At 38.5% G+C, this 15,260-nt stretch overlaps 1 protein-coding gene across 1 annotated transcript in view; it reads right to left on the bottom strand.

Annotated features, from left to right (window-relative positions):
* Positions 1-15,260, bottom strand: part of ADAMTSL1 (ADAMTS like 1) — an 890,629-nt gene that overhangs the window by 260,218 nt on the left and 615,151 nt on the right. The window contains exon 6 of the mRNA XM_054583189.1: positions 7,362-7,488. Within this exon, the coding sequence (XP_054439164.1) occupies positions 7,362-7,488 (127 nt within the window). The remainder of the gene's footprint in view (positions 1-7,361; positions 7,489-15,260) is intronic.

The following is a 15,260-nucleotide window of genomic DNA, read 5'->3' as shown; positions in this document are numbered from 1 at the left end:
GGACAGTATAAGCACAGGATACTACCAACAACTCTCTCTCATAAACATAGATGTAAAAAACCTTCATACAAAATGCTAGCAAATCAAGTTCAGGAATATATGTAAAGAATAATACACCATGACCAAGTAGAATTTACTCCCAGAATTCAAGGCTATTTGAAATCAATTAATATTATCCATCACAAAAGCCTTAGAAAAACCACATGATCATATCAATTGAGATAGAAAAAACATTTGACAAAGTTCAAAGTCCTTTTATGATGCTATCTCTCAGAAAATTAAGAATGGATGAGAACTTTCTTAAGTTGATAAAGAGCATCCATTTAAAGAAAAACCCTATAGGTAACATTATACTCTATTTTTCTAAAGAAAAATTGAATGTTTTCCCCTTAAGAATGAAAATAAGGTAAGGATATCCACTCTCACCACTTCTGTTCAATGTCCAATGTTGTATTTGACATCCTTTCCAGTGCAGTAAGGCCATAAAAATAACAAGTGATTTATAAATTGAAAAGAAAGGTAAAACCATCCTGATTTGTAAATAACATGACTGTTTAGGTAGAAAATCCAAAAAATCTCACAGAACTAATAAATGAGTTTGGCAACGTCACAAAATACACGACCAAGAATAAACTAGCGATACACACAAAAAAAACTAAAATAAAAATATGATGCCATTTGAAAGAGGTATAATTCTAACCAAAGCTTACAGGGTATATATCCTTGAAACTAATAAAGACTAATGAAAGAAAGTAAAGAATACCTAGATAAATGCAGAGACAGGAAGTGTTTATAGGTTGAACAACTTAACATATTAGAGATGTCAATTCCCTCCAAATTAACCTATAGAATTAAAATAATTTTAATCAAAATCCCAGCAAGACTTTTGGTACATATGGAAAAACAGAGTGTAAAACTTATGTGGAAAGGGAAAGAACTTAAAATAGAATAGCCAAAATAAAATTGGATAAAAAAGAAGGATAAAATTGGAGAAATTAAGCTATCTGATTATAATGTTTACTTTAAAGCTAAGCAACCAAGACAATGTGGTACGTACAGTGAGAGATCAGAATGGATTCCAGAAATAGTACCACAGAAATGGCCAATTAAGTTTTGAAATTTTAAAATGCAATTCAAGGGAGGAAAGTTTGTCTTTTCAACAAATCAAGCAGAAATAATTGGACTTCCCTTTAAAAATTTAACCTAGATATACAAAGCTTAACTGAAAATAGGTCATAGATCTAAAGGTAAAATGTAGAACTCTAACACATTTAGAAGAAAATATAGGAGAAAACTTTGTGACCTGGGGTTAGGCAAGGAGGTCTTAGACATGACATTAAATGCACAATCCATGAAAGAAAGAATGATAAACTGTTCTGCATCAAACTGCAAAGTTTTGGCTCTGTGAAAGATAACATTAAGCAATTTTGAAGAAAAAATTTTGAAAAGCTACCTACTGAGAGAAAATATTTTCAAATCACTTATCTGACAAAGGACTTGTACCCAGAATATATCAGAAACTCTCAAAACTCAACAGTAGGAAATCAAATAACCATTTTTAAAAATGGGCAAAAGATTTGAACTAACATTACACCAAAAAGGAAATAAGCATATGTGTGATGGGCAGAATAATTCCCACCTCCCTCCTTATGCTAAAGATATCCTCCAGACCTATGAATATGATATATTGCCCTAGGTTATCTGGACAGACCCAGGGTGATCATGAGTATTCTTTGAGTTGGAGCAGGGAGGCAGATGAGGAGGTTAGAATCATAAAGAGCTACGCTGCTGGGCTTTGAAGAGGCCGAGGAAGAAGGCAGCCTCCAGAAGTTAGAAACTCAAAATAAAAGAAAATGAATTCTTCCCTAGAGCTTCCAGGAGAAACATAGCTCCCCCAGCCCCTTGATTTTAAGCCCAGCGAGATCCATTTTAGACTTGTGATCCTCCAGAACTGTAAAATAAGTATGTTGCTTTAAGCCACTAAGTTTGTGGTAATTTGTTACAGCAGCAACTGGAATACAACATGAAAAGAGGTTCAATATCATTAACCATTAGAAACGTGCAAATTTAAGCAATGATGAGATATCACTACACACCCATTTGAATGTCTAAAGTGAAAAAAAAATACTGACAATATCAAATGATGGTAAGAGTGCCAAGCAAGTGAAACTCTCAGACATTGCTGGTAGAAATGCAAAATAGTGACGCTCAGAAAAACAGTCTGGTGTGTTCTTACAATGCTAAATGTACACCTACCATATAATCCAGCCGTTCTAATCTCAGACCTTTACCCAAGAGAAATGAGAGCACTTGTCTGTCTAAAGATGTGAATATTTGTTGCAACTTTACTTGTAAGAGCCCCAAAGTGGAAATACCCCAACTATCCATCAACAGGTGAATGTAAACAGACTGTGGTACATCCATACAATGGAAATATTACAGTAACAAAATAAAGTAAAATGCTGATACATGCCACAATATTAACGAATCAAAATAATTATGCTGAATGAAAAAAAACAGATGGAAAAGAGCATATGCCCTATAATTCCACTTAAATACAATTCTAGAAAATGCAATCTAATCTATAGTGACAGAAACAGGGCAGGAGGGAACAGAAGGAAAGATTATAAGAGAAACAAGAAAACTTTTGAGGTGATGGATATATATGTTAATGATCTTGAGCGTGGTGATGGTTTCACAGGTGCATGTATATGTTAAAACTTGCTAAACTGTACACTTTAAATATCCAGTTTGCTGTATAGCATTTATACTTCAACAGAGCTGTAAAAAAGAGCCCAATACCAATGGATTTTATTTCTTTTGTGGATTCTTTGAAAAATACTGTATCACAAGTACCTTAATGTTGTGTGGAACCAGATTGAATCCAAGATAATTAAAAAGAATTAAACTTTGAGAAAAAATTTAATTTTATTGATCAATTTATTTGTTTTATTATCCTTTTCTGGATGTATAAGAGTAATAGAGTGTAGGATAAACTATGTCTAAGTCAATAATAGATCTATTAATAATATCAAGTAGAAGCCCTAAGTGGTCAGAAGGCATAGTGTCATAGTTTCTTAATTTCAATGGCAGCTTTTTTTCTCTATCTTAGCAGGTGTATAAAATAATAGTACATCTTTCAGCCAACGATGTCTTAGATTCAAAGTCAGAGTCACGTCGTATATCCCAAATTGGATCACTTCTCATCACCTTCACTGCCACTGCCATGGCCCAAGCCGACCGCACCCCTTGTTCCTGTGACAGCCTCCTGACTGCTTTTCTGAGTTTCACAGTTGGACCCTTTATGATCTATTCTCGGCACAGTAGATAGAGTGATCCCTTTAAAAAGTCAATCAAATCAGGTAATTCCCTTGCTCAAAATTCTCCCGTGATTTATCCCATTGAGATTAAAGGCCAAAATCCGTATAAAATCCTGCAATGTCTGTGCCATTCTTCACCACACACCAGCTTCTTTGCTCTTCAAGAGGTATGCTAAGGATGCATCTGCCTCAGGGCTTTTGCACTTGCTATTCTCTATGTCTGAAATTCTCTTGCCATTGGCTTTTTCATGATGTGCCACCTGTACCACCCTTAGATCCTTGCTCAAATGTCTTACAAGTGAATCGTTACTTATAATCCACTTAGCATTGCAACCCTCTCCAACACCCTTGGCTAGCAGCCCAATCTCTGGTTCTTCTTCCCTACCTTACTTTTTTCCCAATCTCTTCCCCTGCCTTACTTTTCTTCTATCACCGTATGACACATATACATTTTATTTGGCTGTTTGTTTTGTCCCTTTATCTGTCTGTCCTTCACACCAATATGTAGCCCTCATGAGAAAAATGGATTTTTATTTGTTTTGCTCTTTCCTATGTTTCCAGTACCTAAAACAGTTTCTCAACACATAGCATGTACCCAAGACATATTTGTTGTTGAATGAATAAGTGAACTGCTGCTGAACAAATGAATGAATGAATGAATGAGTAGCTTGTGAGTATAACCTAAAGTTCAAGGTAGAAATTTCTTTAAAATTTTGTGCTTTCTTTAAAGCATTAATATGTATGATTCATATCTACCTATCTAACTATATATATATATATCTGTGTTTTATTATGAACATCCTTTATCTCAAAATCTTTGAGTCAGAATGATAGTCCAGGAATATGTTTACCCATCATTCTTATAAATCAGCATATGCCACAGTCTGAGAAGCAAAGCCAGACATTAAGAGCTTCATTTTATTTTGTTATAAATTCATTTATCCAGTTCTTGCCACTCAAGAGAGGTGGAGAGAGAGCTTTAGGATTCCCAATAGATTTCAAAACATGCAGGTCATATACGAGGTTTGCAAAGCTGGAGACATCAAATTGATAACAAGTAGGCAGGCTATAAGTCTAAGTAGGTCTGTATAGACTTGGAAAATACATAATATGGTACAAGCCAATAAAATTTGGGGGAAAATGAGTCTTTAATACCAAAACTCAGAAGTAAGTTAATGTTAGCTAAATTTGATTATTTGTTATTGGGTTGGGGAAGTAGAAATGAAGTGATCAGGAAAAAATGGAAACAGTGAATGCTGTCAGTGGACAGCGTTTTCTTTTTGGAAAGAGTACTGGGTCAAGCTCTTTTTCTGTTGTCTGTATTTGTATTAGGCAACAATAATGTCTTTTAATACAAAGATGGTCTCTTTTTTATTTGCCAGTGAATGGCAGCCATTTGATAAGTTCCTCCTACTCTCCCTTCCTTCTGGCACTTTCTACCATGGTCTTTCTCCACTCTCCTGTTTTTCCTTTGTTCCCCCAAGGCTTGATAACATAAGGAAAAAAAAGTTGGATATAAGTTCAGAAGAAAATGAGTTCAATGTGGGGAATCTGAGCGCTAGGAGTTCGAAAGAGCATGTGGCTGGCTCGCAATCCTTTTGGCAGAGCGCGGGGAGAGACCTGGCAGAAGTCCTTCAGGCCTTCACGGGTGGAGAGCTGCACACCTGGCCTGTACACTGGGCCCCGCAGAGCAGCCGAATCTTCCCAGCCTGTGGGTCACCCACAGTCTGTAAATTTGGGTGGAAGTTTCTTCTGGGGTGGAGAAAACATAAACGAGGCAGTTTGTTCAGCATCTGCTATAGATTGTGGTGAGGTGCATGCATGTGCTGGGCTTTATTGATATAAATCATTTTGTCATGAGGCATCATCAGCGCTAAGGTAAATGAATCGATTGCATTTTGTCATTATGGAAAATCATCGGGTTGTGTATTCTAGAATTTATCCACTGTCGGTCTTGAATAGAGCAGTTTGCACTGAGGTATTTATTATATTTGCAGACCCCGAGATGACTTACAGCTCTCAATTTGCTCCAGTTTGTTCCTTCATAGTTTCTCCGCCATTCTGATGTAGGCCCTACAGGTCCCTGGTCACCCTCTAACAGGAGGGTAAGAGGAATATCTACCCAAGCAGTATGTTGAGGCTCCTCTGTGAATGAGGACAGGAATGGGGCTGGGAGGGCAGGATGTGAGAAAGAATAAAGGAAAAACATGTCCTCAGAAGGTACGATATAGCAGGTACTGCACACATGCCTGCCATCTTTTTGTGCCTAACAGAAATTTCTCGGTTCCTAGAGAAGAGCACTTATTCAGTTATGTGACACAAATAAGTAAACAAAAATTAACCCTTCCAGTATTCCTTAAAGAGTTCTATAAAAGTGACCTTCTAAAAATAACTTTTTTCAAATATATCTCACTATGATTTCAGAGATTTACAAAAGAATTATGCCTTTTCTGGTTTCCATTGTCTAAATTCTTTGATTTTCCATCTTACAGAAAACGCTACCGACACATGACCAAAGAAAAAAATCTTGCGTGAATGTACTATATCAATGTCTAACTGACCTCATCGTTCATTCTCTCTGCCAGAGTATTTAAAATTTTTTTTTCAGAATCCCATTTTTCACTGCCTGCAGGGGTGTCAGAATGTGGAGAGTTCCATAAGCTGGCACCTCCAATGTTTCGTGTATTCAAAAGGCCCTAGCCTTTTCTCCTGCCACTTCTTTCCCCTAGAGCCCAGTTCTTTCAGCAAGCTGCCTTTTCCTGACTTCTTGGAATAGTTCTCCAGTGTGCACTGCCTTTCTTCTTGACCTGCAAGTCCATTTAAAGCCACAAACCTCTCATATGTCAATTGTTTTCTTCATCTACTCAACAAGTCTAGTGAACAAACCACATTCAGTAAAGATAGTCATTCTTATTTTCCAAGGCAGAGGAGACTCAATCAAGGATCTATTGAAGGATTCCGGATAATGGCAAAATCTGGAGACAGTATGCCAAACAAGGTGAAATTATTCTAAAAACGCTTATCGTTGGGCATAAGGGCTGTCTTATTTCTGTCCGTATAGGCTGCAGCACCTGGCACAGTGATTGTCACAGAGAACAGCGTGTTCGAAAATGAACTAGGTTGGTGTGTGACTCCAATGTTGGGTTAGGTATTATGAGAACATATGCCACCTACCCTAGCAGGACCCGGCTAGGCAGATATCTGAGCTGCCCTGCTTTGGTCCACCTCAGTGCCCTACAAATGTCCCCTCATGGAATATATTTGTGGGACAATTCAGGGGAATGAATGTGTGCTTAGGCTCTGAAATCAGCCTCTGGGCTTAAACCTTGAGTCTGCTACTTTATAGTTGCATGACTCTGAGGAAGTCACGTAATCTGTCTAAGTCTCAGTTATCTCATTTTAACATGGGGATAAACAGGACCTTGCTGAAAGATTAGTTATAAGGATTAAATGAAGTGATCATCTAAAGTTTCTAGCACATACATAAATATACATTTGTTGTGCTGGTATAGGACAAACAATCAATGATGGCTTCACATAATCACTGTCTGTCTGATGTTAATTCTGAAAAAAAAAAAAAAAAACCCAACAAAAAATCAAAAACCAAAAGAACCTGTGCCCAGCACTGATCCAAGGTCAGCAAATGAAGACCACGTGATTTCACCATCCTCAGAGTGAATTTGCTCTGATCTGCCCAGGCTCCCTGCTGTATTCCCCCATGCACATCTGACTATGTGTGAGGTAGCAGCTGGGATGCAGTCTGTCCTCATGCCGGGAAACAAGCTCATCCCTGCATGCAGATCCATGTCTGTTTGACTCCTAATGTGCCTCAGAAGGAAAGGATTCCTCTTTGGGTTTGCAATGGGTGACCTAAACTAATCCACAAAGCAGGGTCATGAATCTTTCCACAGTATTTTCAGATTAGTGTTCATTTTGCTGGAGGTGTTATTCACTAGTTGCTGAGGGGAGCTAAGCACAGGCTGGCAGGGAAGGAGATAAGTCCAAGGGCCCAAAGATAGCCCCATCTCTGCAGTGTCTTACATTTGGTTGCGGAGAGCTGGGATTTATACTGCCCTCGGACCAGCCTGCAGGTGGTCCCATCTCCGTTGCAAACTCCACAGTTATCTTCCTTGGCGATGCTTCCCAGCTGGTGATCACAGCCAACAATCTAACAAGAAAGAAAGATGTGTAATTCAACCAGGTGTTTGCTGCTGGACCACAGATCCTCCCATAATCTTTGAAGAGGAATAAAACATGCTTCCCATGACGGGGACTGAATTTAGCTGGAATTTGAATCAAGCTAAAGAAAAAAAACTGCATGGGTAAAGATGTTTACAGTTCAAATAAACAAATAGTTGTGATTGGGGAGGGAGGGGACAGAAAGAGAAAGAGAAGGAGAAGCAGGGAGATAGGCAGGGGGAGAAAGAAGAGAGGAAGATCCTGCACTATTGAAAGTATAGAAACATAAATCAAAAATAATTCCCACTGTTAATAGTTACGGTTCACCCAAATCACATGCACACAAAATACAACCACAAGGTAACTGTTACAGGAAAAACTTAATGAATAATCTCCATGCTTCATACGTTCCTTAGAATGTAAGGTACACAGGGGTGGGGACTTTTTCATAGTGGGTTCATTGATGTATTCCAAGCAACTAGAACAGTGAATGGCAAATTGTAGGACTTCAATAAACACTGCTGAATAATAATGAAAGTAGCTCTTTTTCTGGCTATGAGAAGGGAAACCGAATCACACGAGCCAATAGAAGCAAGGCTGGCATACGTGTGTGTGGTAGACAAGGAGGGCTGACACGGAGGGCAGCAGAGATAACCAATACAGAGAGCCTGCCGTGTGCCTGGCCCTGCCCTGTGCCAGGCATAATGCATGTAGCTTATTAATTCTCAAAACGGTCATGTGAGATAGCCCCGTTTATAGGTGAAGTCATGAATCCTGCCAAGGTCACTTAGTTAATAAGCAGCCGAGTTCTAAATGCATCTAACAAAATACTTATAGTTAGTCTAAGTCAGGCTTAACAAAAATCACAAGTATTTATCGAGTATCTGGGCAAACTCATTTGTACTTTTATTCTTTCCTTTCCAATGTTCAAGTTAAAGAAAAGATTCAGATCCGAACTCCACCATCGTACCTCTCTAGTTCTCATTAGATCTAGTATTAAAACACTTATTTCACTCGTAAACTATTTCAACTACTGTCTTTGATGAAATAAAATGAGAACTGTAATGACTTTCAAAGGGGCTTGTCTCCACAATTCATCCTGTCTTTCAAAAATCTGATTGTTAATAAGACCTTTCTTCAAGGCCCGAGTTTTCCTTTCTGTACTTTTAATTAATAATTGCAAACACATGTTTAGACAAAGGCTAGAAAAATACAATTATTTAACATTGTGTTTAAATGTACTATGTTTTAAAATGTGTTAATGTGTATTGTTTTTCATTAAAAACACATAGGCATCTTTTAAAATAGGTGACAAAGCACCAACTCCTTCAACAGCTATACATTTTTTGAAATGCCAAGATGTCATTTAGAAAACGCAGTGCCTGGCTCTTAAGTTGGGAGCAAAGGTAGGCTAACTCCATCTGGAAAGGTTCACGTGGTGAAGCAGCAATGCCCCCCAATAGGTTCAGAGGCTGCAGTGAGAACTCATCCAACCCTGGTCCATGCAGAGCCAAGCACATGCTGATTTAGGACTTCTCTGATGTACTTCTAAATGCCTGCAGCAAAGTTGTCTTCAAAAAGAACCCACACCTGAGCTGAACAACTTTTGTACTCACTCTTATGTTCTGAGCTCAGTGTGAAATAGGAATGCAGAAGTAATTTATTTATAAAAACATCATTTAATTATTCAGCCAACAATGATAAAAGATTTGCTTATGGGTCAGGCACTGTGCAAAGAACCAAGCCCAGTGGTTAGTCTACGCACACAGGGGCCCACCCACCTGAGTCTAGTGGCAGAGGCCCGTATTACTCAAGTCATCAAATACAATAAATGTAAAATTCCAATCATTATACAAGCTATAAAACAAGATACATGGTACTCTGGGAGCATCAAACATAGAGAATTTGATCTGGTTTGAGAGGCCAGAGAAGATTTCCCTAAGAAAGCGACTTTTGGGCTGAGATATAAATAAGGACTCAGCATTAATTAGGCAAAGGGGAGGTGTTGCTGTGAAGTTTACAGTATATTTTAGTCTTGCCTAGGTACTAGCTAATCCAAAAGTAAGGAAAAAGCAAAGTGGGTCAAAAAGTCCCAAGAAACATACACACACAAAACACCACCACCAGAATATCAGAAAATTAAATCACCTGAGTATCTTTAGTAGGGTAGAATCCTTGGAGAAAACAGGACAATCTTTATTTAGGCAGTAATCAAAGAATCATTGACTCTACTGTTGTTGTATGGGGTTGGAAAGAGATGAATTTTTTCCTACAAGATACTCAGCCTTGTGGAAGCACAAGATGGGCAGTGGGCATAGGAATACACCCTCAGGTGTCTCAGAGCTAAGTAGGTTTATTTCTTAAAGAAATTTCAGGTTTATCAAAAGATTTAAGTTTCTTTGAAAAGTATTTAATAGGCTCCAATGTCCCTAAAGGAGCCAAAAAGAAGATAATCATGAAAATCTCTCTAATCCTAAAGATTTCTTGTGGTTCTAAAGCCATTTTAAGAAAAGAACAATCCAGTACCACAGATCCAAAGTAACAGTCATGTTAGGAATAGCATAATAGAAGGTGACATATTTTAAGCCTAACTTGGGCAGACCACCAACAGCTCTTAATGCAGGCTTATGGACACGAGGATATGAACCAAATCGGTTTTAACTGGGCTTTGTTTAACTTCAGAATTGAAAAGACAAACATCACCCTGACACAATTCCCCTGCCGCCCCCATTGTATCAATTCCTTTTGAAGATGCCAAAATTTCTCACTCAATTAGTTTTAAAATGTGGAATACTTTATCATCAGATAAAATGTTCTTATTTTGGTCCAAGTGGAAAATTATTTGCAGTTATATCAGGAAAATTATTGTTGACATACCTTAATCTGTTGATCTTTTATAACTGTTAGATTAATTAAAAACTAGCTGAATTTATTTTAACAGCTATCATTAATAACAGAGAAAAATAACAATACAGAAATGGGCTCGATTGACAGGTATAATGCCAGAACCTTCTGTGCCTTTGCACATGCTAATATTTCTGCCTGGAAATAATTCTTTATTTGGCAAACTCCTATTTCTTTATTTGGCAAACTTTCCCAATTCTGTATTTGGCAAACTCCTATTCATCCTTCAAACCCCAAATCATCTCCTTCTCAAAAAAGCCTTTTCCACATTCCAGAGTTAACTGCTTTTTTGCTTCATGCTTCCTCAGACTTTTGTTCATAACTCCACGTGGCAGGAATAATTGCTCGCTACTCAATATCTATCTTCCCTATTTTTCTTAGTAACAAAACTTCAATTTTATTTGGGGTGGCAATATATCCAGTTAAAAGACTATATTGCTCATTGGCTATGTGACCAAGTTGTAATTAGTGAAATAAAAGTAGAAGTGTGTGGGATTCCTGGGAAGGAGACTTAAACAAGTCGACCTGGCCGGGGAAGGTTCCTTCTGTTCCTTCCTTCCTTCCTTCCCTCCCTCCCTCCATCCCTTCCTCCCTCCCTTCCTTCTATTCCTACCTCCCTCCCTCCCCCTTTCTCTCCTGTTGACTCCAGTTACTATCTTGAAGAATGAAACAATCCTGAAAATGGAACCTTGCTTCAAGACAGGCAGAACAGAAGGAGAACCTGGCTCTGGAACGATTCTTGGACAGATTACACCTTGATTTCTTTTTTGTGAGAGAGTAAATCCTGTAAGGCAGTATTCTTTTGGGGTTTCTTTTATATATTCTGAATTAACACAGTTATATAACTTATATTGAGTTTCATCTATTAAGATGTCTGTCTCTATGCCAGATTGTGGGCTGAGAGCCCCCGCTGTATTAATTTTTGTTATTTCTGCCACTTAGCAGGATTTGACATTTGAGATGCACAATGAATGTTGTTGAATCAGTGAAACACATAACATCAAATATAATAATTCACTCATAATTTCAATGTAGGCTACAGAGAGGCAACCAGAATTTGCAATCACTGATGATACACATGTATACAAAATGTGCATGTGTGTTTATTTGTGTTTGCTTGTATCTGTGTACACAGAGAAACAGACATACCATTAAGGACAACTACAGACCAAACCTGAACCTCTGTCCTGATGCATGAACAAGAATTACTGTGAAGAGCTATACTTTTTAAGAGACTATTTCCCAAGCACCTATACTCATTACTAGTGAAATGTCATGGAAGGCAATGTTCAGGTCACTGAGTTCTCAGACCCACCCCATTCTGGACCAAATATTAAACTGAGATAATGACCACTCATAACTTTGGCAATTGCGTAGAATTCTTTTGTAAAGGATGGAAAACTAACAGGATATTCTGGCCTAACGCAGCTTATTAGTTTTCCGTTATTAGGCTCAATACTGTGGTCTAACCCCTCCCACACCCATTTAAGATGATGGCACAGTGTTGCTTACCTCCTTTCCTCCCTCCCTCTCACCCTTCCCTTCCCTTCCTTTTGCTTCTCTCGTTCCTTCCTTCCATCCCTCCTTCCCCCTTCCTTCCTTCCTTACCTCCTTCCTTCCTTCCCTCCTTCTAACAAAGTTTTTGTCTCTGGTGACATAAACTGTGAGAAATTCCAAGATGATTTATGGTTTAAACACCATTAGTGAGGACATCAACTTTTGCTTTTCTATCTTGAATATATGCTTTTTGCATACATACATGCACACAGATATGTGGTCTTCTGTCTTTGAGTAGAACACACACACTTAGCAGTGTGGGTTTTCCTTCATTCTCCTTCAGGGTTTACTAAATTTAGGGGGAAAAAAACCTCTCTCCAAACAGAAAAGCAGGACTATAACATCCAGTCCAAGTTGGCTCACAGATGTTTAGCATGTCGTGCAGGTTTTAGGCATCAGGCCTACAGTATGTGCTGATAGGGGTTTCTTCCTTTACTTTACAGAGCTGATAGCAAGTGAACAGACAGAACACAAGATTGAAACTCTGTAGACACTGAAATATGTATAATAAAATGTCTTCACTAGGAGCTACAGGAGAAGAAAAGATCAGCATGTAAACAATTTGGAGAATGTAAATAAACACAATCCGTAAGCAGATACCATGCCCCAGACTGACATGCTTAGATGGGTTCACACTGGCCACATTTCAAATGGTTTCCCATAAGAACCTCAACTTGTAGCATTAAATACTGAGCCAGTGATGTCAAGCTTTTCTTGATCCAACACCATGAGGTAAGAAATTTTTAAATCCCTTTATTTTCAGCACTGGGAAAGACAAATATGGAAAACTAAGCTTTGCAAATCTGATCACAGCTGGTCTTATTTATAATTATTTAATTCAGATAGAACTTTATGGGGAAGAGTGTGCTTTTACACACATTATAACTCACTATGTATGTTAACAGAAGAAGACAGTATACCTCCAACATTATCTTCAAAAGATTTAGATACTGATTGATTTGTATATGCTTTACTTTATTATAAGATTTCTAGCATAGAAATATGATGCAACATGATATAGTTTTTGAATAAAATGGGAAAATGGTGCAATGAGAAAAATGATGATAAGAAAGATGTAAAAAGCCATAAATGAGAGAACTACATAAAATGCACACTGTAAAGTCCTATACATTTGCTGGGTGGGGGGGTCACATAGCTGGACGTGAGCTTCCTAGAAATGAGTACATCAGGAGTTTCAAGGCTGACAGCACCTACTGGATCTTTTAGAAAATGGACTTAGATAGGGTAATGCATCCTTTGTCTTAGGTGCAAATTAAATGTTATGCAATTAATGAATGACACACTTGATCAGAAGAACTGAGAGTAATGAAATCCTAGGTACACATGTGCTGTGGGTGTTCTGAGGGTGTCACATAACAATATCCAGTAACATCTAAGCAAGTAAGTACAAGGATTTTTAAATAACTTGTTTTTCAATAACCTTTGGTGAACCCTAATGGTCAGGGAACATTGGGTAACAGCAAATTTAAGAAGCCAAAGCAAATCGTCCAGGCACAGAGCGTAGTGACGGTCTGATTTAAAATAAGGATAGATGTTTCAGCACTTAGAGTTGAGCTGGCGAAAGCATGGCCCACATGCAGCTGTTTCTCCTGCCAGGATCCACAGTGGACATTGCAAATCAAGGGAGGCACTCGTTGCCACTAAGATTTCATGTGGTCCCAGATCCTCTACTACATTGTGCTCTCGAAGCCAGATCCAATAGATGATGGCTATCATGCAAGGGGACTAAACCAATATACCACTCCAAAGTCAGAGAAATGAATTGGCTGACTATCTTTTAGGCAGTTCTCAGATATTTCTCTTAAGATTAATGTTCTCTTAAGATCTGAATGATTCAAGTACAGATTATAACACTGTGGTTTAGAGAAGATAAACAACTTACCTAAGGTCACATAGCTGGTAACTAACAAAACCAAAATTCCAACTTGGGATTCCTAAGTATACTAGGATGACTATGAACCATGAAAACACATTATAAAGTATTTATTATGGCAACGGTGAACAGTGTTAACAAGGTTGAATATTTCTATCAAGATCACTACCACCAGAGGCAGATTTAGGCACAGGGATGCATAGATGGCTTCACCTGTGTCGTGCGATTTGGAAGCACAAGTAGGAAGTAAATGGGAAGGAACCACTCCCCATCTATACCTCTGCTCCATACCTCCCTGATTATCCCCTCCCCCACCCCATATACATATGCATATACATACTCTACGCCTCTCATGGTTTGCTATGGGGACCTAAATTTCCTCCTATACAGGCTTGTTTCTTTTCAACTATGGTTTTCAATATGAGAAAACAAGATCCCTGTCACTCACAAAGGTGCTAATAGTGGCCCATGAGCTATGTTTAGTATTTCCAAAAGCCTAATGGAAATATGTTTACCTGCAAGAAAACCATGTAAGGTCACGGAAACACCAACCATCTCATCATACAAATAAGCTGAATCCTAATATTTATTGTATTAATTCTTAATTGTACTCAGGACTTCAAGTCATAAAATGGGAAAGCAAATTATTACTTAATACATTCAGTGTTATGAGTAAATGGAAACTTCTAAAACATAAGGCCCACAGGAAAAAAACAATAAAAGACCCCTTTGTCTGAAAAAGTGGGGAACCATTGCTGTAGTCCTTCATTTGTTGTTCAAATACCTTTGGGAGGGATTAACACATGAAGCTGTTGATTATACAATACTTAAATTAAATCAAATCAAGTGAGCATGAGGCACTGTGCTGGCTATTATGGTGCTGTGGGGAATACACATAAGTAGCAGTGGGCACGGTCCCAACTGAGGATGAATGGGCTTAAGCAGATCACTCCCTCAAAATAGGTGGGAACAGAAAAGGAGTAAAGTCACTGTGACTAAAGGTCAAAATGGCACTGAGGAGGAGAAAGCAGCGGGGAAAGCCAAGTGGAGAAGGGAAAGTAAAGAAGTGTTTGCCAAACACTTGCTGTATTTAGGTACAGTGCATATCTTCTCAATGAATTCTTATAATATCCCTGAGAATTACCTACAATTATGTTTATTTCACAAAAACGAAATGGAGACTCCGAAAGGCCCAACAACTTGCCCAAGATCACATCACTAGGACTCAGTGGTGCTGGAGTTGCAATCCGGGCTGTGTCACAGATGAGCGATCCCTTCATTCTACGACGTATGATGTTTCGCTTGGGGGTTACAGGGCAGTGAAGAGGCAAGGCGGGGGAGGGTGACCGTGCTTTGGTCAGCCCCACCTTGTTGCCAAAAGCAACAGCAGCCTACAGTGCCAGGTA

The sequence above is a fragment of the Pteronotus mesoamericanus genome, unplaced genomic scaffold (genome assembly GCF_021234165.1).
Source record: "Pteronotus mesoamericanus isolate MK-2021 breed Mesoamerican mustached bat unplaced genomic scaffold, CSHL_Meso_final contig_73, whole genome shotgun sequence".
NCBI classification, from domain to species: Eukaryota; Metazoa; Chordata; class Mammalia; order Chiroptera; family Mormoopidae; genus Pteronotus; species Pteronotus mesoamericanus.
This window is presented reverse-complemented; position numbering and strand designations above follow the sequence as displayed.